Below are 21,970 nucleotides of genomic sequence, written 5' to 3' on the forward strand. Positions count from 1 at the left end.
ACAGTTTAAAAAATAACTGATGCGATTTTGCTCGTTAAACTTAAACCTTGATCAAACTAAGAACTTTAACTTTGCAGATTTCAACCGAATAAAGTGTGCTGATAAAAGTGAACAAATGGATTTGGTTGTAAATTTTTCAAACAAAATAAAGTTAATTAAATTCAAAGAAGTAAATAAGTCGAAAAAGCTTATGAACACTAGCACTAAATTTGAACTTAAACAAAAGCTGATATCTTTTGGATGAAAAATTTTACGTAAAAAAAGAGGTTGGTTTATTTTTTAAGCAGCATTATATACAAAATAAAATCGAGTAAGAAAATCGAAATGAAAAAGTTTTGAAGTAAAATTGACAAACTTAGTGTTTGAATAAAGCTTTGTTTACAATCAGCACTCATAACCTTTCAATCTATCTTTGAAACTTTTTAACTGGAAAATAATGCAACTAGGTTTTTTTTTCAAACTTTGTTTTGTCACTTCTCATAAAGTTTTAAAGTCAGTCGAAACAACATAGATACTGACACATATTTTGAAACAACAACAGTACTGTTTTTTAAAGTTTACGATTGAAGTGTTTACCAAGTTAAACATGTGTTTTAACTGCTTTACTGCTAATAGTAATTTCCTAGTTTACTCAACCTAGATTAATCATAATGTTCTGTACCATTGATTTCATTGACTAAATGTTTTGCTTTTCGAAATTCGTAACTAGTTATCTCTAACTTACTGTTAATGTAGTTAAAAACACAGCTTAGGATAAGTTACATTTTATTCTCGGATGTCGTTAAGAACATAGCTGTTGTAGCAATAACATATAAACTTGAAGCAAAGTAACTGTTATCTTATTCAATTATAGACCATATAAAACAAAGTATTTGCTTGATTCAAAGTTTTACATTGTAGTTTGCCTATTATGGAACTTGTACTGTCACATAATAGGCTGTAAAAAAATGAAGGCTAAAAAAGTTTTTGTCTTGCTTTGTCCAATTTTTCTTCTTCTTTACATTTATAAAAACTACACAGCTTAAAGCAACAAGTTACAGTAATTTTGCTTTCTTATGTATAGCGTACTTAAGGGTAACAAACAAGTGGTAACAAGTTTTTTACTTCTTTTCTTTGTACCATGTTTCAGCTAATCAATTGGTTTATTTCATATGCTTGACAAGATTAGAAAGCTTAAATCAAGTAAGTAGATGTAAGCTTTGTAAAATAAAAGATTTATTTATACAAGTTCATCATTTTATTAAGGTATTTTGTTTTGTAAATTGCGTACTTGTTAATAGCGTTCTCTTTCTTTTGAACAAACGATGTTGTTTACATTTATGTGTTACACCAGTTTTGAATTGTTAAGCATGTTTCAGTTGTAGTTTAATTGTAATTGAACAGTATTTTTTAAGGACACTAAACATTGTTTGTTATTAACAGTTTAAAACGTTTTCAGTTAATAAGTCAAAGTTTTATTTCTGTTTAAGCGTACTATTTTCATTGAAAAATAAAAATAGTTTTTACAGTGACGTAGGCACAGTTTTTTTTAATAAACTAAAAAACAAATGAAATATTGAATTAAAAAATGTCCACAAAGTAAGCATGAATAAGAATAAGTTTTATTTGGAAAAGAAAGTTAAAAGGAAAAAGGCCACGAAAAAGACACTCAAGTTAGTTAAAGCTTTTCACTAAGCATTCGACAATAGTAAGCAATAAAGTAAGGATTAGAGCAGTTATCTAGCTAGAGTTCCTTTCTTAACAGTTGCATAAAAAAAGTACAGTAGAGAAATTGTAGCGAGCTAGGTATTTAATAAATAATGGGTTTATAGTTTGGAGGGAAATTGTTTTTTGATTCTTTTTCACCACAAAGTTGATTAAGTGTGTGTATTTGTGTTGTTGAGTTTAGTAGTCATTAGTAGCTTGTGTATTTAATTGGTGATCCACCTAATCTTTAGATTCAAAAAGTACATAGCTTAAAACAAACAAGTATCGTCGTTTTGAGTTGTCTCATACATAGTTTAAAAAAGAGTTACAAAAAATGGTAACAAGCTGTTCCATTTTTACCTTGGAATCATGTCGTTATTTGTCATAGCCACAGAAAAAATGAGTTCAACAAAACAAGTATGAGCTTTGTAAGCAGAAAGATTATTTCAATTGTATGTTTGTTTTAAACAATCACTGTTGTTTACATTACTGTTCAACTTTTAAACAGTTTTTTATTGTTTCATTTGCATTCTGATAAGTAAAACTAATACTTATTTGACAATCAGACCTTAAATAAATATCATTGAGCATTTTTAGTATCAAAGCAAAGTAAATGTTTCTTCTCATTTAATATAATGTCTTATTTAAGCATAATTTTTTATTTAGTGACAGATTGATTTTTTTATTAAACTAACAACAAATATCTATTGAGTGTTTGAAAAACAAGTTTACAAAGTAAAATGAACTAGAATAAGTTTTGTTTAAACAATAAGTTAAACAAGAAAATTCCCATTAAAAAACATTTTTACCTAACATTTAAATACTAGTGAAGCAGAAAAACTTATTCTACATTATCAAAAGTAGTTTAAAATGTCAAGTAGAACTACAAAAACTAAAGTAAGTGTAACTAACTAGTAGAAACAAAAACAGAGAAATTCAGCTTTAGAAAGTTTATTTAGAAGTTATTGAAACACACTAACTGTTACTTTTTACCAACACGCACAATGTAGATATAAATTTGTACATTTTTTTGTCGCTTAGTTTAAGCTTGTTTGACACTGTTTACTCGACATTAGTAGCTGCTTAAATCAACTGGTGGTCCTGATTACTTTAGATATGTAGAAACATAACTTTCAACAAACTACTAGAGTTGTTAAAGGTCAGTAAGTTGTCTCATATCTAGTTAAAACAAGTACCTTTTACTTTGAAAACTAGAATAATAAATTACTTAAAAAAGTACAAGCAGTTACTTTTTTGTGTTTTACCAAGTTTCAACCAATGAGCTGGTTTGTTTTGTGTGTTTATGTTTTGAATTGAAAATGTTTCTTGAATATGCTAAACAGAAGTTAGCTTTGAAAGAAGGAATATGTTATTTTACTTGAAAAACACATCTGTAATTTTTTGTCTTGAACAACCATTTTTGTATTCATTTATGTATTCGTAACTTTTTAAAACGTGTTACATGGCTTCAATTGCAGTTAAGTTGATAAGAAGAACTCGTTTAAAAAGTTAAAGCTCGGTTGTGTTACTAATAATCAACAACAACTTAAAATAAAGTTACAACTAAGTTTTTGCATGTTATAAGTGATATACATTTTTGTTTAAAAAGATGATACTTTTTTGTAAGCACTTATTTATTGAATGTTTCAACAGAACTTCAGCAAATGAATAAAAACAAGTGTTTTGTACAAAAAGTATTCAGATGAAAAATCTTACGGACAACAAAATCAAGTTAGTTAAACATCTTTTACAAACCATTTGATTACAAGCACTACTACTGTTTTTAGACTAATGCAATGCTTTTTCTACAATATAACGAGTTACAAGTTTATAAAGTATTTGAAACAAAAAAAAAGTGTGTTCATTCAAGTATATGAGTTTTTAATTTACACAAATAAGAATTTATTTGTACTAAGCTTATATTCTTGTACTTTAAGTAAACATGAACAGCTGGTTCTATTCAAATGGTGGTCCTGAAAAGGACCGGTTGTTTAGCGTTTATTTTGAGCTGGTGTATTTGGTAACAGCTTTAGTTCCTTCTGAAACTGCGTGCTTTGACAACTCGCCGGGGAGCAAGAGCCTGACAGCAGTTTGAATTTCGCGGCTGCTAACAGTTGACCTCTTGTTGTAATGAGCCAAACGTGAAGCCTCTGCTGCAATGCGCTCGAAGATGTCGTTGACAAATGAGTTCATGATTCCCATTGCCTTGCTGGAAATTCCGGTGTCGGGGTGCACTTGCTTCAAAACTTTGTACACATAGATGCCAAAGCTTTCTTTGTTCCTCCTCCTTCGCTTCTTCTTGCCGTCGACCGGAGCGGTCTTGGCTACTGACTTCTTCGCGCCTTTGGTTGCTGTCATTATGATGTGTGGACTTCTGTCTCGGCGCCAGTTTATATGCTGAAAAATTATGCAAATTAGCATAGTTCCGTACGCGAACGATAGCTGGTTTCTCTCACTTCACAATTCTCTCGTTTGTTGTAAATATTTTGGTGGTCCTGAAAAGGACCTGGTTTTTTTTTAACTTAGGCTGACTTTTTTGAAGCGGTCTTCTTAGGCAATAGTACTGCCTGGATGTTTGGAAGAACACCACCTTGAGCAATTGTGACGCCTCCGAGAAGTTTGTTCAACTCTTCGTCGTTGCGAATAGCTAGTTGCAAATGGCGAGGAATGATCCTGCTTTTCTTGTTGTCACGAGCAGCGTTACCGGCAAGCTCGAGCACTTCTGCGCTCAAGTACTCGAGAACGGCAGCCAGATAAACTGGAGCACCAGCTCCGACTCTTTGGCTGTAGTTGCCGGTGCGCAACAGGCGGTGCACGCGACCGACTGGAAACTGCAGTCCTGCACGGGAAGACCTGCTCTTCGGCTTAGATTTGAGTTTTGATCCTTTACCACGTCCTGACATTTTGTTGTTCGAATGATTGTGATGATAGCTTGCACAGCTCACTATAAAACTCATACCTAACCGCGTCGAACGAAAAACTAATTTGCATATGTCATAGCTAATGCTTAATCTTGTCAAAAGTGTTGTAAAACTTTTATATTGAATTAGGTGGTCCTAAAAAGGACCGGGTTTGCTAAAAGCGATTAGCCACCGAAGCCGTACAAGGTTCTTCCTTGACGCTTGAGTGCGTACACGACGTCGAGTGCTGTGACGGTCTTGCGCTTGGCGTGCTCTGTGTATGTTACTGCATCGCGAATAACATTTTCCAAGAAAACTTTCATGACGCCTCTCGTTTCTTCGTAAATCAGTCCCGAGATTCGCTTAACTCCGCCTCGGCGAGCCAAACGGCGGATTGCCGGCTTCGTGATGCCTTGGATGTTATCGCGAAGCACTTTGCGATGGCGCTTAGCACCTCCCTTTCCCAAGCCTTTACCTCCTTTGCCGCGTCCAGACATGTTGTTGAATATACTTATTTCGTCAGTGCGTCGAGATTATATACAAGCTGTTACGGACGCGTACGGTTACTACTAACTAATTTGCATACTCAAAAAAGTCTCTTAACTTACATTTTTTCGTTCGGTTAAGTTTTTCTCACTGTCAAAGTTTTAAGGTGGCCCTGAAAAGGACCGGTTTTAGCTAACGCTCAAGCTCTTTCGCCACGCATTCTCCTGGCGAGCTGGATGTCTTTGGGCATGATTGTCACACGCTTGGCGTGGATCGCGCAAAGGTTAGTATCTTCGAACAAACCAACGAGGTACGCTTCGCTTGCTTCTTGCAAAGCCATAACGGCACTGCTTTGGAACCTCAAGTCAGTTTTGAAGTCTTGAGCTATTTCACGTACCAGACGCTGAAAAGGCAACTTGCGCAAAAGAAGCTCAGTTGACTTCTGGTAGCGTCTGATTTCTCTCAGAGCAACTGTGCCGGGCCTGTAGCGATGAGGCTTCTTCACACCTCCGGTAGCGGGTGCGCTCTTGCGAGCGGCCTTGGTGGCGAGCTGTTTCCTTGGAGCCTTGCCTCCGGTTGACTTACGAGCGGTTTGCTTGGTACGAGCCATTTTGATGATAAAACTGTTTGTTGCAAGACAGTTTATATACTGTTCGCATAGACACGGACGCGAGCGATTCCGCTGTGTAGTCTAATTTGCATATTTTCAACTTAGCATTGTTTTATGCATTTCGAGTTGCGTTATATTTTGTTTGAGTGGTCCTGAAAAGGACCTTGGGTAAAAGAACAACTTATTTTTTGCAGCTCTTCTTCTTGGATGCTTTTTTGGCTGCCGGCTTCTTCTTGGTTACTTTCTTCTTCTTGCTTGCAGCTTTTTTAGATGCTGCCTTCTTAGGAGCGCACTTTTTAGCAGGTCGCTTTTTGGCTGCTGGTTTTTTTGCAGCCTTCTTGGGAGCACACTTCTTTTTTGGTTTTTTAGCTGCGGCCTTCTTTGCTGCTGGCTTTTTAGCTACTTTCTTTGTCCTCTTCTTGGGCCCAGCAGCTGGCATTGGAGCAAGCTTGAACGAGCCAGAAGCGCCTTTTCCAGTTGTCTGGAGAAAAGCACCTTTGGTCACGCCGCTGGTAAGTGCTCTCTTCAAGTGAGAATTGGAAGCTGTGAGGTCAAGCTTGTAGGTGTCCGCAATAAACTTTTGTATCTTCTGGCGGGATGTACCTTTTCGTTCCTTCATTGCTCCAAGGGCAGAGCTAATCATTTCCCTGTAAGTAGGGTGCTCTGCCTTCTTGGCGCTTGGTCTCTTGGAGGACCTGGCTGCGGCTGGCGCTGGTACTGCTGCTACTGCTGTGGTAGACATGATGAATGAATAATAAAGCGACCAAAACGATACTTGCAAGAGTTACTGACTGTGACGAATTGACTGTCGAGCAGTTATGCTTTGCAAGGTACCTTTTACTTCTTAGCATTTTTGCATTAGCATGTTTGTTTAACACATATATGCTTATAAAAACTTAGTTGTCTTATTACGAATGTTGAAAAAGTTCCAGTAAGAAAGAAACCATATCTAACTTGTTCTAAAAGTAATTTTTTTTAAAGCATTAGTTTGAAAAGTCCAGAAATAACAGCCTGTATCTTACAGCACACCTCTAAATACATTAAGAAAAACATAAATGAAACAAAACATGTTAACACACTCCCGACTGAGTTTTCCTTTGCCGCTCACCTAAAGTAATAAAGTTTTAACAAAGCACAAGGTTTTTTTTTACCTCAAACTTAAACAAAGTTTCATTATATCGATTTCATGGAGTTTTGTTAATCGTAAGTTCTATCAAGTATGTTCAAGTTAATTACAGTTTAAACTAATGTGTAAAAAGTAATTTCAAAAGAATAAAAGAGTTCATTTTGTTTAGCTTTACTAGTTATGATTACTCATAATCAATATACTCATAAGCAATGTACTCAAAACTTTTATTAAACAGACAACTAGATAACTTTGTTCTTGCACATACTAGTAACTTACCTTACAACAATGTTTTCCAAACAACCTTTCAAAAACGTACTGTACAGTAACTATGATGATACTTGTTTGAAAGTTGTAAACTACGTTTAAACACAAATTTTATTTTCCAGTGTATATGAAAAACTAGTTTAACAGGTAAGTAGTTTAACATTCAATTGGTGTTTCAAACAACTGATTCAAGCTGTTATACAGTTTAAAAAATAACTGATGCGATTTTGCTCGTTAAACTTAAACCTTGATCAAACTAAGAACTTTAACTTTGCAGATTTCAACCGAATAAAGTGTGCTGATAAAAGTGAACAAATGGATTTGGTTGTAAATTTTTCAAACAAAATAAAGTTAATTAAATTCAAAGAAGTAAATAAGTCGAAAAAGCTTATGAACACTAGCACTAAATTTGAACTTAAACAAAAGCTGATATCTTTTGGATGAAAAATTTTACGTAAAAAAAGAGGTTGGTTTATTTTTTAAGCAGCATTATATACAAAATAAAATCGAGTAAGAAAATCGAAATGAAAAAGTTTTGAAGTAAAATTGACAAACTTAGTGTTTGAATAAAGCTTTGTTTACAATCAGCACTCATAACCTTTCAATCTATCTTTGAAACTTTTTAACTGGAAAATAATGCAACTAGGTTTTTTTTTCAAACTTTGTTTTGTCACTTCTCATAAAGTTTTAAAGTCAGTCGAAACAACATAGATACTGACACATATTTTGAAACAACAACAGTACTGTTTTTTAAAGTTTACGATTGAAGTGTTTACCAAGTTAAACATGTGTTTTAACTGCTTTACTGCTAATAGTAATTTCCTAGTTTACTCAACCTAGATTAATCATAATGTTCTGTACCATTGATTTCATTGACTAAATGTTTTGCTTTTCGAAATTCGTAACTAGTTATCTCTAACTTACTGTTAATGTAGTTAAAAACACAGCTTAGGATAAGTTACATTTTATTCTCGGATGTCGTTAAGAACATAGCTGTTGTAGCAATAACATATAAACTTGAAGCAAAGTAACTGTTATCTTATTCAATTATAGACCATATAAAACAAAGTATTTGCTTGATTCAAAGTTTTACATTGTAGTTTGCCTATTATGGAACTTGTACTGTCACATAATAGGCTGTAAAAAAATGAAGGCTAAAAAAGTTTTTGTCTTGCTTTGTCCAATTTTTCTTCTTCTTTACATTTATAAAAACTACACAGCTTAAAGCAACAAGTTACAGTAATTTTGCTTTCTTATGTATAGCGTACTTAAGGGTAACAAACAAGTGGTAACAAGTTTTTTACTTCTTTTCTTTGTACCATGTTTCAGCTAATCAATTGGTTTATTTCATATGCTTGACAAGATTAGAAAGCTTAAATCAAGTAAGTAGATGTAAGCTTTGTAAAATAAAAGATTTATTTATACAAGTTCATCATTTTATTAAGGTATTTTGTTTTGTAAATTGCGTACTTGTTAATAGCGTTCTCTTTCTTTTGAACAAACGATGTTGTTTACATTTATGTGTTACACCAGTTTTGAATTGCTAAGCATGTTTCAGTTGTAGTTTAATTGTAATTGAACAGTATTTTTTAAGGACACTAAACATTGTTTGTTATTAACAGTTTAAAACGTTTTCAGTTAATAAGTCAAAGTTTTATTTCTGTTTAAGCGTACTATTTTCATTGAAAAATAAAAATAGTTTTTACAGTGACGTAGGCACAGTTTTTTTTAATAAACTAAAAAACAAATGAAATATTGAATTAAAAAATGTCCACAAAGTAAGCATGAATAAGAATAAGTTTTATTTGGAAAAGAAAGTTAAAAGGAAAAAGGCCACGAAAAAGACACTCAAGTTAGTTAAAGCTTTTCACTAAGCATTCGACAATAGTAAGCAATAAAGTAAGGATTAGAGCAGTTATCTAGCTAGAGTTCCTTTCTTAACAGTTGCATAAAAAAAGTACAGTAGAGAAATTGTAGCGAGCTAGGTATTTAATAAATAATGGGTTTATAGTTTGGAGGGAAATTGTTTTTTGATTCTTTTTCACCACAAAGTTGATTAAGTGTGTGTATTTGTGTTGTTGAGTTTAGTAGTCATTAGTAGCTTGTGTATTTAATTGGTGATCCACCTAATCTTTAGATTCAAAAAGTACATAGCTTAAAACAAACAAGTATCGTCGTTTTGAGTTGTCTCATACATAGTTTAAAAAAGAGTTACAAAAAATGGTAACAAGCTGTTCCATTTTTATCTTGGAATCATGTCGTTATTTGTCATAGCCACAGAAAAAATGAGTTCAACAAAACAAGTATGAGCTTTGTAAGCAGAAAGATTATTTCAATTGTATGTTTGTTTTAAACAATCACTGTTGTTTACATTACTGTTCAACTTTTAAACAGTTTTTTATTGTTTCATTTGCATTCTGATAAGTAAAACTAATACTTATTTGACAATCAGACCTTAAATAAATATCATTGAGCATTTTTAGTATCAAAGCAAAGTAAATGTTTCTTCTCATTTAATATAATGTCTTATTTAAGCATAATTTTTTATTTAGTGACAGATTGATTTTTTTATTAAACTAACAACAAATATCTATTGAGTGTTTGAAAAACAAGTTTACAAAGTAAAATGAACTAGAATAAGTTTTGTTTAAACAATAAGTTAAACAAGAAAATTCCCATTAAAAAACATTTTTACCTAACATTTAAATACTAGTGAAGCAGAAAAACTTATTCTACATTATCAAAAGTAGTTTAAAATGTCAAGTAGAACTACAAAAACTAAAGTAAGTGTAACTAACTAGTAGAAACAAAAACAGAGAAATTCAGCTTTAGAAAGTTTATTTAGAAGTTATTGAAACACACTAACTGTTACTTTTTACCAACACGCACAATGTAGATATAAATTTGTACATTTTTTTGTCGCTTAGTTTAAGCTTGTTTGACACTGTTTACTCGACATTAGTAGCTGCTTAAATCAACTGGTGGTCCTGATTACTTTAGATATGTAGAAACATAACTTTCAACAAACTACTAGAGTTGTTAAAGGTCAGTAAGTTGTCTCATATCTAGTTAAAACAAGTACCTTTTACTTTGAAAACTAGAATAATAAATTACTTAAAAAAGTACAAGCAGTTACTTTTTTGTGTTTTACCAAGTTTCAACCAATGAGCTGGTTTGTTTTGTGTGTTTATGTTTTGAATTGAAAATGTTTCTTGAATATGCTAAACAGAAGTTAGCTTTGAAAGAAGGAATATGTTATTTTACTTGAAAAACACATCTGTAATTTTTTGTCTTGAACAACCATTTTTGTATTCATTTATGTATTCGTAACTTTTTAAAACGTGTTACATGGCTTCAATTGCAGTTAAGTTGATAAGAAGAACTCGTTTAAAAAGTTAAAGCTCGGTTGTGTTACTAATAATCAACAACAACTTAAAATAAAGTTACAACTAAGTTTTTGCATGTTATAAGTGATATACATTTTTGTTTAAAAAGATGATACTTTTTTGTAAGCACTTATTTATTGAATGTTTCAACAGAACTTCAGCAAATGAATAAAAACAAGTGTTTTGTACAAAAAGTATTCAGATGAAAAATCTTACGGACAACAAAATCAAGTTAGTTAAACATCTTTTACAAACCATTTGATTACAAGCACTACTACTGTTTTTAGACTAATGCAATGCTTTTTCTACAATATAACGAGTTACAAGTTTATAAAGTATTTGAAACAAAAAAAAAGTGTGTTCATTCAAGTATATGAGTTTTTAATTTACACAAATAAGAATTTATTTGTACTAAGCTTATATTCTTGTACTTTAAGTAAACATGAACAGCTGGTTCTATTCAAATGGTGGTCCTGAAAAGGACCGGTTGTTTAGCGTTTATTTTGAGCTGGTGTATTTGGTAACAGCTTTAGTTCCTTCTGAAACTGCGTGCTTTGACAACTCGCCGGGGAGCAAGAGCCTGACAGCAGTTTGAATTTCGCGGCTGCTAACAGTTGACCTCTTGTTGTAATGAGCCAAACGTGAAGCCTCTGCTGCAATGCGCTCGAAGATGTCGTTGACAAATGAGTTCATGATTCCCATTGCCTTGCTGGAAATTCCGGTGTCGGGGTGCACTTGCTTCAAAACTTTGTACACATAGATGCCAAAGCTTTCTTTGTTCCTCCTCCTTCGCTTCTTCTTGCCGTCGACCGGAGCGGTCTTGGCTACTGACTTCTTCGCGCCTTTGGTTGCTGTCATGATGATGTGTGGACTTCTGTCTCGGCGCCAGTTTATATGCTGAAAAATTATGCAAATTAGCATAGTTCCGTACGCGAACGATAGCTGGTTTCTCTCACTTCACAATTCTCTCGTTTGTTGTAAATATTTTGGTGGTCCTGAAAAGGACCTGGTTTTTTTTTAACTTAGGCTGACTTTTTTGAAGCGGTCTTCTTAGGCAATAGTACTGCCTGGATGTTTGGAAGAACACCACCTTGAGCAATTGTGACGCCTCCGAGAAGTTTGTTCAACTCTTCGTCGTTGCGAATAGCTAGTTGCAAATGGCGAGGAATGATCCTGCTTTTCTTGTTGTCACGAGCAGCGTTACCGGCAAGCTCGAGCACTTCTGCGCTCAAGTACTCGAGAACGGCAGCCAGATAAACTGGAGCACCAGCTCCGACTCTTTGGCTGTAGTTGCCGGTGCGCAACAGGCGGTGCACGCGACCGACTGGAAACTGCAGTCCTGCACGGGAAGACCTGCTCTTCGGCTTAGATTTGAGTTTTGATCCTTTACCACGTCCTGACATTTTGTTGTTCGAATGATTGTGATGATAGCTTGCACAGCTCACTATAAAACTCATACCTAACCGCGTCGAACGAAAAACTAATTTGCATATGTCATAGCTAATGCTTAATCTTGTCAAAAGTGTTGTAAAACTTTTATATTGAATTAGGTGGTCCTAAAAAGGACCGGGTTTGCTAAAAGCGATTAGCCACCGAAGCCGTACAAGGTTCTTCCTTGACGCTTGAGTGCGTACACGACGTCGAGTGCTGTGACGGTCTTGCGCTTGGCGTGCTCTGTGTATGTTACTGCATCGCGAATAACATTTTCCAAGAAAACTTTCATGACGCCTCTCGTTTCTTCGTAAATCAGTCCCGAGATTCGCTTAACTCCGCCTCGGCGAGCCAAACGGCGGATTGCCGGCTTCGTGATGCCTTGGATGTTATCGCGAAGCACTTTGCGATGGCGCTTAGCACCTCCCTTTCCCAAGCCTTTACCTCCTTTGCCGCGTCCAGACATGTTGTTGAATATACTTATTTCGTCAGTGCGTCGAGATTATATACAAGCTGTTACGGACGCGTACGGTTACTACTAACTAATTTGCATACTCAAAAAAGTCTCTTAACTTACATTTTTTCGTTCGGTTAAGTTTTTCTCACTGTCAAAGTTTTAAGGTGGCCCTGAAAAGGACCGGTTTTAGCTAACGCTCAAGCTCTTTCGCCACGCATTCTCCTGGCGAGCTGGATGTCTTTGGGCATGATTGTCACACGCTTGGCGTGGATCGCGCAAAGGTTAGTATCTTCGAACAAACCAACGAGGTACGCTTCGCTTGCTTCTTGCAAAGCCATAACGGCACTGCTTTGGAACCTCAAGTCAGTTTTGAAGTCTTGAGCTATTTCACGTACCAGACGCTGAAAAGGCAACTTGCGCAAAAGAAGCTCAGTTGACTTCTGGTAGCGTCTGATTTCTCTCAGAGCAACTGTGCCGGGCCTGTAGCGATGAGGCTTCTTCACACCTCCGGTAGCGGGTGCGCTCTTGCGAGCGGCCTTGGTGGCGAGCTGTTTCCTTGGAGCCTTGCCTCCGGTTGACTTACGAGCGGTTTGCTTGGTACGAGCCATTTTGATGATAAAACTGTTTGTTGCAAGACAGTTTATATACTGTTCGCATAGACACGGACGCGAGCGATTCCGCTGTGTAGTCTAATTTGCATATTTTCAACTTAGCATTGTTTTATGCATTTCGAGTTGCGTTATATTTTGTTTGAGTGGTCCTGAAAAGGACCTTGGGTAAAAGAACAACTTATTTTTTGCAGCTCTTCTTCTTGGATGCTTTTTTGGCTGCCGGCTTCTTCTTGGTTACTTTCTTCTTCTTGCTTGCAGCTTTTTTAGATGCTGCCTTCTTAGGAGCGCACTTTTTAGCAGGTCGCTTTTTGGCTGCTGGTTTTTTTGCAGCCTTCTTGGGAGCACACTTCTTTTTTGGTTTTTTAGCTGCGGCCTTCTTTGCTGCTGGCTTTTTAGCTACTTTCTTTGTCCTCTTCTTGGGCCCAGCAGCTGGCATTGGAGCAAGCTTGAACGAGCCAGAAGCGCCTTTTCCAGTTGTCTGGAGAAAAGCACCTTTGGTCACGCCGCTGGTAAGTGCTCTCTTCAAGTGAGAATTGGAAGCTGTGAGGTCAAGCTTGTAGGTGTCCGCAATAAACTTTTGTATCTTCTGGCGGGATGTACCTTTTCGTTCCTTCATTGCTCCAAGGGCAGAGCTAATCATTTCCCTGTAAGTAGGGTGCTCTGCCTTCTTGGCGCTTGGTCTCTTGGAGGACCTGGCTGCGGCTGGCGCTGGTACTGCTGCTACTGCTGTGGTAGACATGATGAATGAATAATAAAGCGACCAAAACGATACTTGCAAGAGTTACTGACTGTGACGAATTGACTGTCGAGCAGTTATGCTTTGCAAGGTACCTTTTACTTCTTAGCATTTTTGCATTAGCATGTTTGTTTAACACATATATGCTTATAAAAACTTAGTTGTCTTATTACGAATGTTGAAAAAGTTCCAGTAAGAAAGAAACCATATCTAACTTGTTCTAAAAGTAATTTTTTTTAAAGCATTAGTTTGAAAAGTCCAGAAATAACAGCCTGTATCTTACAGCACACCTCTAAATACATTAAGAAAAACATAAATGAAACAAAACATGTTAACACACTCCCGACTGAGTTTTCCTTTGCCGCTCACCTAAAGTAATAAAGTTTTAACAAAGCACAAGGTTTTTTTTTACCTCAAACTTAAACAAAGTTTCATTATATCGATTTCATGGAGTTTTGTTAATCGTAAGTTCTATCAAGTATGTTCAAGTTAATTACAGTTTAAACTAATGTGTAAAAAGTAATTTCAAAAGAATAAAAGAGTTCATTTTGTTTAGCTTTACTAGTTATGATTACTCATAATCAATATACTCATAAGCAATGTACTCAAAACTTTTATTAAACAGACAACTAGATAACTTTGTTCTTGCACATACTAGTAACTTACCTTACAACAATGTTTTCCAAACAACCTTTCAAAAACGTACTGTACAGTAACTATGATGATACTTGTTTGAAAGTTGTAAACTACGTTTAAACACAAATTTTATTTTCCAGTGTATATGAAAAACTAGTTTAACAGGTAAGTAGTTTAACATTCAATTGGTGTTTCAAACAACTGATTCAAGCTGTTATACAGTTTAAAAAATAACTGATGCGATTTTGCTCGTTAAACTTAAACCTTGATCAAACTAAGAACTTTAACTTTGCAGATTTCAACCGAATAAAGTGTGCTGATAAAAGTGAACAAATGGATTTGGTTGTAAATTTTTCAAACAAAATAAAGTTAATTAAATTCAAAGAAGTAAATAAGTCGAAAAAGCTTATGAACACTAGCACTAAATTTGAACTTAAACAAAAGCTGATATCTTTTGGATGAAAAATTTTACGTAAAAAAAGAGGTTGGTTTATTTTTTAAGCAGCATTATATACAAAATAAAATCGAGTAAGAAAATCGAAATGAAAAAGTTTTGAAGTAAAATTGACAAACTTAGTGTTTGAATAAAGCTTTGTTTACAATCAGCACTCATAACCTTTCAATCTATCTTTGAAACTTTTTAACTGGAAAATAATGCAACTAGGTTTTTTTTTCAAACTTTGTTTTGTCACTTCTCATAAAGTTTTAAAGTCAGTCGAAACAACATAGATACTGACACATATTTTGAAACAACAACAGTACTGTTTTTTAAAGTTTACGATTGAAGTGTTTACCAAGTTAAACATGTGTTTTAACTGCTTTACTGCTAATAGTAATTTCCTAGTTTACTCAACCTAGATTAATCATAATGTTCTGTACCATTGATTTCATTGACTAAATGTTTTGCTTTTCGAAATTCGTAACTAGTTATCTCTAACTTACTGTTAATGTAGTTAAAAACACAGCTTAGGATAAGTTACATTTTATTCTCGGATGTCGTTAAGAACATAGCTGTTGTAGCAATAACATATAAACTTGAAGCAAAGTAACTGTTATCTTATTCAATTATAGACCATATAAAACAAAGTATTTGCTTGATTCAAAGTTTTACATTGTAGTTTGCCTATTATGGAACTTGTACTGTCACATAATAGGCTGTAAAAAAATGAAGGCTAAAAAAGTTTTTGTCTTGCTTTGTCCAATTTTTCTTCTTCTTTACATTTATAAAAACTACACAGCTTAAAGCAACAAGTTACAGTAATTTTGCTTTCTTATGTATAGCGTACTTAAGGGTAACAAACAAGTGGTAACAAGTTTTTTACTTCTTTTCTTTGTACCATGTTTCAGCTAATCAATTGGTTTATTTCATATGCTTGACAAGATTAGAAAGCTTAAATCAAGTAAGTAGATGTAAGCTTTGTAAAATAAAAGATTTATTTATACAAGTTCATCATTTTATTAAGGTATTTTGTTTTGTAAATTGCGTACTTGTTAATAGCGTTCTCTTTCTTTTGAACAAACGATGTTGTTTACATTTATGTGTTACACCAGTTTTGAATTGCTAAGCATGTTTCAGTTGTAGTTTAATTGTAATTGAACAGTATTTTTTAAGGACACTAAACATTGTTTGTTATTAACAGTTTAAAACGTTTTCAGTTAATAAGTCAAAGTTTTATTTCTGTTTAAGCGTACTATTTTCATTGAAAAATAAAAATAGTTTTTACAGTGACGTAGGCACAGTTTTTTTTAATAAACTAAAAAACAAATGAAATATTGAATTAAAAAATGTCCACAAAGTAAGCATGAATAAGAATAAGTTTTATTTGGAAAAGAAAGTTAAAAGGAAAAAGGCCACGAAAAAGACACTCAAGTTAGTTAAAGCTTTTCACTAAGCATTCGACAATAGTAAGCAATAAAGTAAGGATTAGAGCAGTTATCTAGCTAGAGTTCCTTTCTTAACAGTTGCATAAAAAAAGTACAGTAGAGAAATTGTAGCGAGCTAGGTATTTAATAAATAATGGGTTTAAAGTTTGGAGGGAAATTGTTTTTTGATTCTTTTTCACCACAAAGTTGATTAAGTGTGTGTATTTGTGTTGTTGAGTTTAGTAGTCATTAGTAGCTTGTGTATTTAATTGGTGATCCACCTAATCTTTAGATTCAAAAAGTACATAGCTTAAAACAAACAAGTATCGTCGTTTTGAGTTGTCTCATACATAGTTTAAAAAAGAGTTACAAAAAATGGTAACAAGCTGTTCCATTTTTACCTTGGAATCATGTCGTTATTTGTCATAGCCACAGAAAAAATGAGTTCAACAAAACAAGTATGAGCTTTGTAAGCAGAAAGATTATTTCAATTGTATGTTTGTTTTAAACAATCACTGTTGTTTACATTACTGTTCAACTTTTAAACAGTTTTTTATTGTTTCATTTGCATTCTGATAAGTAAAACTAATACTTATTTGACAATCAGACCTTAAATAAATATCATTGAGCATTTTTAGTATCAAAGCAAAGTAAATGTTTCTTCTCATTTAATATAATGTCTTATTTAAGCATAATTTTTTATTTAGTGACAGATTGATTTTTTTATTAAACTAACAACAAATATCTATTGAGTGTTTGAAAAACAAGTTTACAAAGTAAAATGAACTAGAATAAGTTTTGTTTAAACAATAAGTTAAACAAGAAAATTCCCATTAAAAAACATTTTTACCTAACATTTAAATACTAGTGAAGCAGAAAAACTTATTCTACATTATCAAAAGTAGTTTAAAATGTCAAGTAGAACTACAAAAACTAAAGTAAGTGTAACTAACTAGTAGAAACAAAAACAGAGAAATTCAGCTTTAGAAAGTTTATTTAGAAGTTATTGAAACACACTAACTGTTACTTTTTACCAACACGCACAATGTAGATATAAATTTGTACATTTTTTTGTCGCTTAGTTTAAGCTTGTTTGACACTGTTTACTCGACATTAGTAGCTGCTTAAATCAACTGGTGGTCCTGATTACTTTAGATATGTAGAAACATAACTTTCAACAAACTACTAGAGTTGTTAAAGGTCAGTAAGTTGTCTCATATCTAGTTAAAACAAGTACCTTTTACTTTGAAAACTAGAATAATAAATTACTTAAAAAAGTACAAGCAGTTACTTTTTTGTGTTTTACCAAGTTTCAACCAATGAGCTGGTTTGTTTTGTGTGTTTATGTTTTGAATTGAAAATGTTTCTTGAATATGCTAAACAGAAGTTAGCTTTGAAAGAAGGAATATGTTATTTTACTTGAAAAACACATCTGTAATTTTTTGTCTTGAACAACCATTTTTGTATTCATTTATGTATTCGTAACTTTTTAAAACGTGTTACATGGCTTCAATTGCAGTTAAGTTGATAAGAAGAACTCGTTTAAAAAGTTAAAGCTCGGTTGTGTTACTAATAATCAACAACAACTTAAAATAAAGTTACAACTAAGTTTTTGCATGTTATAAGTGATATACATTTTTGTTTAAAAAGATGATACTTTTTTGTAAGCACTTATTTATTGAATGTTTCAACAGAACTTCAGCAAATGAATAAAAACAAGTGTTTTGTACAAAAAGTATTCAGATGAAAAATCTTACGGACAACAAAATCAAGTTAGTTAAACATCTTTTACAAACCATTTGATTACAAGCACTACTACTGTTTTTAGACTAATGCAATGCTTTTTCTACAATATAACGAGTTACAAGTTTATAAAGTATTTGAAACAAAAAAAAAGTGTGTTCATTCAAGTATATGAGTTTTTAATTTACACAAATAAGAATTTATTTGTACTAAGCTTATATTCTTGTACTTTAAGTAAACATGAACAGCTGGTTCTATTCAAATGGTGGTCCTGAAAAGGACCGGTTGTTTAGCGTTTATTTTGAGCTGGTGTATTTGGTAACAGCTTTAGTTCCTTCTGAAACTGCGTGCTTTGACAACTCGCCGGGGAGCAAGAGCCTGACAGCAGTTTGAATTTCGCGGCTGCTAACAGTTGACCTCTTGTTGTAATGAGCCAAACGTGAAGCCTCTGCTGCAATGCGCTCGAAGATGTCGTTGACAAATGAGTTCATGATTCCCATTGCCTTGCTGGAAATTCCGGTGTCGGGGTGCACTTGCTTCAAAACTTTGTACACATAGATGCCAAAGCTTTCTTTGTTCCTCCTCCTTCGCTTCTTCTTGCCGTCGACCGGAGCGGTCTTGGCTACTGACTTCTTCGCGCCTTTGGTTGCTGTCATGATGATGTGTGGACTTCTGTCTCGGCGCCAGTTTATATGCTGAAAAATTATGCAAATTAGCATAGTTCCGTACGCGAACGATAGCTGGTTTCTCTCACTTCACAATTCTCTCGTTTGTTGTAAATATTTTGGTGGTCCTGAAAAGGACCTGGTTTTTTTTTAACTTAGGCTGACTTTTTTGAAGCGGTCTTCTTAGGCAATAGTACTGCCTGGATGTTTGGAAGAACACCACCTTGAGCAATTGTGACGCCTCCGAGAAGTTTGTTCAACTCTTCGTCGTTGCGAATAGCTAGTTGCAAATGGCGAGGAATGATCCTGCTTTTCTTGTTGTCACGAGCAGCGTTACCGGCAAGCTCGAGCACTTCTGCGCTCAAGTACTCGAGAACGGCAGCCAGATAAACTGGAGCACCAGCTCCGACTCTTTGGCTGTAGTTGCCGGTGCGCAACAGGCGGTGCACGCGACCGACTGGAAACTGCAGTCCTGCACGGGAAGACCTGCTCTTCGGCTTAGATTTGAGTTTTGATCCTTTACCACGTCCTGACATTTTGTTGTTCGAATGATTGTGATGATAGCTTGCACAGCTCACTATAAAACTCATACCTAACCGCGTCGAACGAAAAACTAATTTGCATATGTCATAGCTAATGCTTAATCTTGTCAAAAGTGTTGTAAAACTTTTATATTGAATTAGGTGGTCCTAAAAAGGACCGGGTTTGCTAAAAGCGATTAGCCACCGAAGCCGTACAAGGTTCTTCCTTGACGCTTGAGTGCGTACACGACGTCGAGTGCTGTGACGGTCTTGCGCTTGGCGTGCTCTGTGTATGTTACTGCATCGCGAATAACATTTTCCAAGAAAACTTTCATGACGCCTCTCGTTTCTTCGTAAATCAGTCCCGAGATTCGCTTAACTCCGCCTCGGCGAGCCAAACGGCGGATTGCCGGCTTCGTGATGCCTTGGATGTTATCGCGAAGCACTTTGCGATGGCGCTTAGCACCTCCCTTTCCCAAGCCTTTACCTCCTTTGCCGCGTCCAGACATGTTGTTGAATATACTTATTTCGTCAGTGCGTCGAGATTATATACAAGCTGTTACGGACGCGTACGGTTACTACTAACTAATTTGCATACTCAAAAAAGTCTCTTAACTTACATTTTTTCGTTCGGTTAAGTTTTTCTCACTGTCAAAGTTTTAAGGTGGCCCTGAAAAGGACCGGTTTTAGCTAACGCTCAAGCTCTTTCGCCACGCATTCTCCTGGCGAGCTGGATGTCTTTGGGCATGATTGTCACACGCTTGGCGTGGATCGCGCAAAGGTTAGTATCTTCGAACAAACCAACGAGGTACGCTTCGCTTGCTTCTTGCAAAGCCATAACGGCACTGCTTTGGAACCTCAAGTCAGTTTTGAAGTCTTGAGCTATTTCACGTACCAGACGCTGAAAAGGCAACTTGCGCAAAAGAAGCTCAGTTGACTTCTGGTAGCGTCTGATTTCTCTCAGAGCAACTGTGCCGGGCCTGTAGCGATGAGGCTTCTTCACACCTCCGGTAGCGGGTGCGCTCTTGCGAGCGGCCTTGGTGGCGAGCTGTTTCCTTGGAGCCTTGCCTCCGGTTGACTTACGAGCGGTTTGCTTGGTACGAGCCATTTTGATGATAAAACTGTTTGTTGCAAGACAGTTTATATACTGTTCGCATAGACACGGACGCGAGCGATTCCGCTGTGTAGTCTAATTTGCATATTTTCAACTTAGCATTGTTTTATGCATTTCGAGTTGCGTTATATTTTGTTTGAGTGGTCCTGAAAAGGACCTTGGGTAAAAGAACAACTTATTTTTTGCAGCTCTTCTTCTTGGATGCTTTTTTGGCTGCCGGCTTCTTCTTGGTTACTTTCTTCTTCTTGCTTGCAGCTTTTTTAGATGCTGCCTTCTTAGGAGCGCACTTTTTAGCAGGTCGCTTTTTGGCTGCTGGTTTTTTTGCAGCCTTCTTGGGAGCACACTTCTTTTTTGGTTTTTTAGCTGCGGCCTTCTTTGCTGCTGGCTTTTTAGCTACTTTCTTTGTCCTCTTCTTGGGCCCAGCAGCTGGCATTGGAGCAAGCTTGAACGAGCCAGAAGCGCCTTTTCCAGTTGTCTGGAGAAAAGCACCTTTGGTCACGCCGCTGGTAAGTGCTCTCTTCAAGTGAGAATTGGAAGCTGTGAGGTCAAGCTTGTAGGTGTCCGCAATAAACTTTTGTATCTTCTGGCGGGATGTACCTTTTCGTTCCTTCATTGCTCCAAGGGCAGAGCTAATCATTTCCCTGTAAGTAGGGTGCTCTGCCTTCTTGGCGCTTGGTCTCTTGGAGGACCTGGCTGCGGCTGGCGCTGGTACTGCTGCTACTGCTGTGGTAGACATGATGAATGAATAATAAAGCGACCAAAACGATACTTGCAAGAGTTACTGACTGTGACGAATTGACTGTCGAGCAGTTATGCTTTGCAAGGTACCTTTTACTTCTTAGCATTTTTGCATTAGCATGTTTGTTTAACACATATATGCTTATAAAAACTTAGTTGTCTTATTACGAATGTTGAAAAAGTTCCAGTAAGAAAGAAACCATATCTAACTTGTTCTAAAAGTAATTTTTTTTAAAGCATTAGTTTGAAAAGTCCAGAAATAACAGCCTGTATCTTACAGCACACCTCTAAATACATTAAGAAAAACATAAATGAAACAAAACATGTTAACACACTCCCGACTGAGTTTTCCTTTGCCGCTCACCTAAAGTAATAAAGTTTTAACAAAGCACAAGGTTTTTTTTTACCTCAAACTTAAACAAAGTTTCATTATATCGATTTCATGGAGTTTTGTTAATCGTAAGTTCTATCAAGTATGTTCAAGTTAATTACAGTTTAAACTAATGTGTAAAAAGTAATTTCAAAAGAATAAAAGAGTTCATTTTGTTTAGCTTTACTAGTTATGATTACTCATAATCAATATACTCATAAGCAATGTACTCAAAACTTTTATTAAACAGACAACTAGATAACTTTGTTCTTGCACATACTAGTAACTTACCTTACAACAATGTTTTCCAAACAACCTTTCAAAAACGTACTGTACAGTAACTATGATGATACTTGTTTGAAAGTTGTAAACTACGTTTAAACACAAATTTTATTTTCCAGTGTATATGAAAAACTAGTTTAACAGGTAAGTAGTTTAACATTCAATTGGTGTTTCAAACAACTGATTCAAGCTGTTATACAGTTTAAAAAATAACTGATGCGATTTTGCTCGTTAAACTTAAACCTTGATCAAACTAAGAACTTTAACTTTGCAGATTTCAACCGAATAAAGTGTGCTGATAAAAGTGAACAAATGGATTTGGTTGTAAATTTTTCAAACAAA

The 21,970-nt window shown here is 35.0% G+C and overlaps 12 protein-coding genes across 12 annotated transcripts; all 12 read right to left on the reverse strand.

The window, feature by feature from the left end:
• Positions 1 to 3,684: 3,684 nt before the first annotated feature.
• Positions 3,685 to 4,044, reverse strand: LOC145845023 (histone H2B 1/2-like). The gene has a single exon (XM_082952444.1). The coding sequence runs from the start codon at positions 4,042 to 4,044 to the stop codon at positions 3,685 to 3,687; it is 360 nt and encodes a 119-aa protein (XP_082808570.1).
• A 164-nt stretch (positions 4,045 to 4,208) lies between these two features.
• Positions 4,209 to 4,589, reverse strand: LOC145845025 (histone H2A). The gene has a single exon (XM_082952445.1). The coding sequence runs from the start codon at positions 4,587 to 4,589 to the stop codon at positions 4,209 to 4,211; it is 381 nt and encodes a 126-aa protein (XP_082808571.1).
• A 182-nt stretch (positions 4,590 to 4,771) lies between these two features.
• On the reverse strand, positions 4,772 to 5,083 carry LOC145845026 (histone H4-like). Its single transcript, XM_082952446.1, has one exon. It carries the CDS (start codon positions 5,081 to 5,083, stop codon positions 4,772 to 4,774), a length of 312 nt encoding a protein of 103 aa, XP_082808572.1.
• A 188-nt stretch (positions 5,084 to 5,271) lies between these two features.
• On the reverse strand, positions 5,272 to 6,424 carry LOC145845027 (uncharacterized). The gene is made up of 2 exons (XM_082952447.1): positions 5,960 to 6,424; positions 5,272 to 5,610 (listed from the first exon to the last, which is right to left on the reverse strand). The coding sequence occupies exons 1-2, from the start codon at positions 6,422 to 6,424 to the stop codon at positions 5,272 to 5,274; spliced, it is 804 nt and encodes a 267-aa protein (XP_082808573.1).
• A 4,535-nt stretch (positions 6,425 to 10,959) lies between these two features.
• On the reverse strand, positions 10,960 to 11,319 carry LOC145845028 (histone H2B 1/2-like). Its single transcript, XM_082952448.1, has one exon. The coding sequence runs from the start codon at positions 11,317 to 11,319 to the stop codon at positions 10,960 to 10,962; it is 360 nt and encodes a 119-aa protein (XP_082808574.1).
• Positions 11,320 to 11,483: 164 nt separating this feature from the next.
• On the reverse strand, positions 11,484 to 11,864 carry LOC145844313 (histone H2A). The gene has a single exon (XM_082951704.1). The coding sequence runs from the start codon at positions 11,862 to 11,864 to the stop codon at positions 11,484 to 11,486; it is 381 nt and encodes a 126-aa protein (XP_082807830.1).
• Positions 11,865 to 12,046: 182 nt separating this feature from the next.
• LOC145845029 (histone H4-like) lies at positions 12,047 to 12,358 on the reverse strand. The gene has a single exon (XM_082952449.1). It carries the CDS (start codon positions 12,356 to 12,358, stop codon positions 12,047 to 12,049), a length of 312 nt encoding a protein of 103 aa, XP_082808575.1.
• A 188-nt stretch (positions 12,359 to 12,546) lies between these two features.
• LOC145845030 (uncharacterized) lies at positions 12,547 to 13,699 on the reverse strand. Its single transcript, XM_082952450.1, has 2 exons — positions 13,235 to 13,699; positions 12,547 to 12,885 (listed from the first exon to the last, which is right to left on the reverse strand). Exons 1-2 carry the CDS (start codon positions 13,697 to 13,699, stop codon positions 12,547 to 12,549), a joined length of 804 nt encoding a protein of 267 aa, XP_082808576.1.
• Positions 13,700 to 18,234: 4,535 nt separating this feature from the next.
• Positions 18,235 to 18,594, reverse strand: LOC145845031 (histone H2B 1/2-like). Its single transcript, XM_082952451.1, has one exon. The coding sequence runs from the start codon at positions 18,592 to 18,594 to the stop codon at positions 18,235 to 18,237; it is 360 nt and encodes a 119-aa protein (XP_082808577.1).
• Positions 18,595 to 18,758: 164 nt separating this feature from the next.
• On the reverse strand, positions 18,759 to 19,139 carry LOC145845033 (histone H2A). Its single transcript, XM_082952452.1, has one exon. It carries the CDS (start codon positions 19,137 to 19,139, stop codon positions 18,759 to 18,761), a length of 381 nt encoding a protein of 126 aa, XP_082808578.1.
• A 182-nt stretch (positions 19,140 to 19,321) lies between these two features.
• Positions 19,322 to 19,633, reverse strand: LOC145845034 (histone H4-like). Its single transcript, XM_082952453.1, has one exon. It carries the CDS (start codon positions 19,631 to 19,633, stop codon positions 19,322 to 19,324), a length of 312 nt encoding a protein of 103 aa, XP_082808579.1.
• Positions 19,634 to 19,821: 188 nt separating this feature from the next.
• LOC145845035 (uncharacterized) lies at positions 19,822 to 20,974 on the reverse strand. The gene is made up of 2 exons (XM_082952454.1): positions 20,510 to 20,974; positions 19,822 to 20,160 (listed from the first exon to the last, which is right to left on the reverse strand). The coding sequence occupies exons 1-2, from the start codon at positions 20,972 to 20,974 to the stop codon at positions 19,822 to 19,824; spliced, it is 804 nt and encodes a 267-aa protein (XP_082808580.1).
• Between the last annotated feature and the right edge of the window lie 996 nt (positions 20,975 to 21,970).

Source organism: Thalia democratica, chromosome 9, assembly GCF_965202585.1.
Source record: "Thalia democratica chromosome 9, ktThaDemo2.hap1.1, whole genome shotgun sequence".
Classification (NCBI taxonomy): domain Eukaryota; kingdom Metazoa; phylum Chordata; class Thaliacea; order Salpida; family Salpidae; genus Thalia; species Thalia democratica.

Bases quoted from the DNA above. Each gene is read 5' to 3' on its own strand.
- LOC145845023 (XM_082952444.1), bottom strand. From the start codon at position 4,044: ATGACAGCAACCAAAGGCGCGAAGAAGTCAGTAGCCAAGACCGCTCCG.
- LOC145845025 (XM_082952445.1), bottom strand. From the start codon at position 4,589: ATGTCAGGACGTGGTAAAGGATCAAAACTCAAATCTAAGCCGAAGAGC.
- LOC145845026 (XM_082952446.1), bottom strand. From the start codon at position 5,083: ATGTCTGGACGCGGCAAAGGAGGTAAAGGCTTGGGAAAGGGAGGTGCT.
- LOC145845027 (XM_082952447.1), bottom strand. From the start codon at position 6,424: ATGTCTACCACAGCAGTAGCAGCAGTACCAGCGCCAGCCGCAGCCAGG. The intron at 5,611-5,959 runs GCAGCATCTAAA...CTCGCCACCAAG, and splicing joins AAAAGTGCGCTCCTAAGAAG to GCCGCTCGCAAGAGCGCACC.
- LOC145845028 (XM_082952448.1), bottom strand. From the start codon at position 11,319: ATGACAGCAACCAAAGGCGCGAAGAAGTCAGTAGCCAAGACCGCTCCG.
- LOC145844313 (XM_082951704.1), bottom strand. From the start codon at position 11,864: ATGTCAGGACGTGGTAAAGGATCAAAACTCAAATCTAAGCCGAAGAGC.
- LOC145845029 (XM_082952449.1), bottom strand. From the start codon at position 12,358: ATGTCTGGACGCGGCAAAGGAGGTAAAGGCTTGGGAAAGGGAGGTGCT.
- LOC145845030 (XM_082952450.1), bottom strand. From the start codon at position 13,699: ATGTCTACCACAGCAGTAGCAGCAGTACCAGCGCCAGCCGCAGCCAGG. The intron at 12,886-13,234 runs GCAGCATCTAAA...CTCGCCACCAAG, and splicing joins AAAAGTGCGCTCCTAAGAAG to GCCGCTCGCAAGAGCGCACC.
- LOC145845031 (XM_082952451.1), bottom strand. From the start codon at position 18,594: ATGACAGCAACCAAAGGCGCGAAGAAGTCAGTAGCCAAGACCGCTCCG.
- LOC145845033 (XM_082952452.1), bottom strand. From the start codon at position 19,139: ATGTCAGGACGTGGTAAAGGATCAAAACTCAAATCTAAGCCGAAGAGC.
- LOC145845034 (XM_082952453.1), bottom strand. From the start codon at position 19,633: ATGTCTGGACGCGGCAAAGGAGGTAAAGGCTTGGGAAAGGGAGGTGCT.
- LOC145845035 (XM_082952454.1), bottom strand. From the start codon at position 20,974: ATGTCTACCACAGCAGTAGCAGCAGTACCAGCGCCAGCCGCAGCCAGG. The intron at 20,161-20,509 runs GCAGCATCTAAA...CTCGCCACCAAG, and splicing joins AAAAGTGCGCTCCTAAGAAG to GCCGCTCGCAAGAGCGCACC.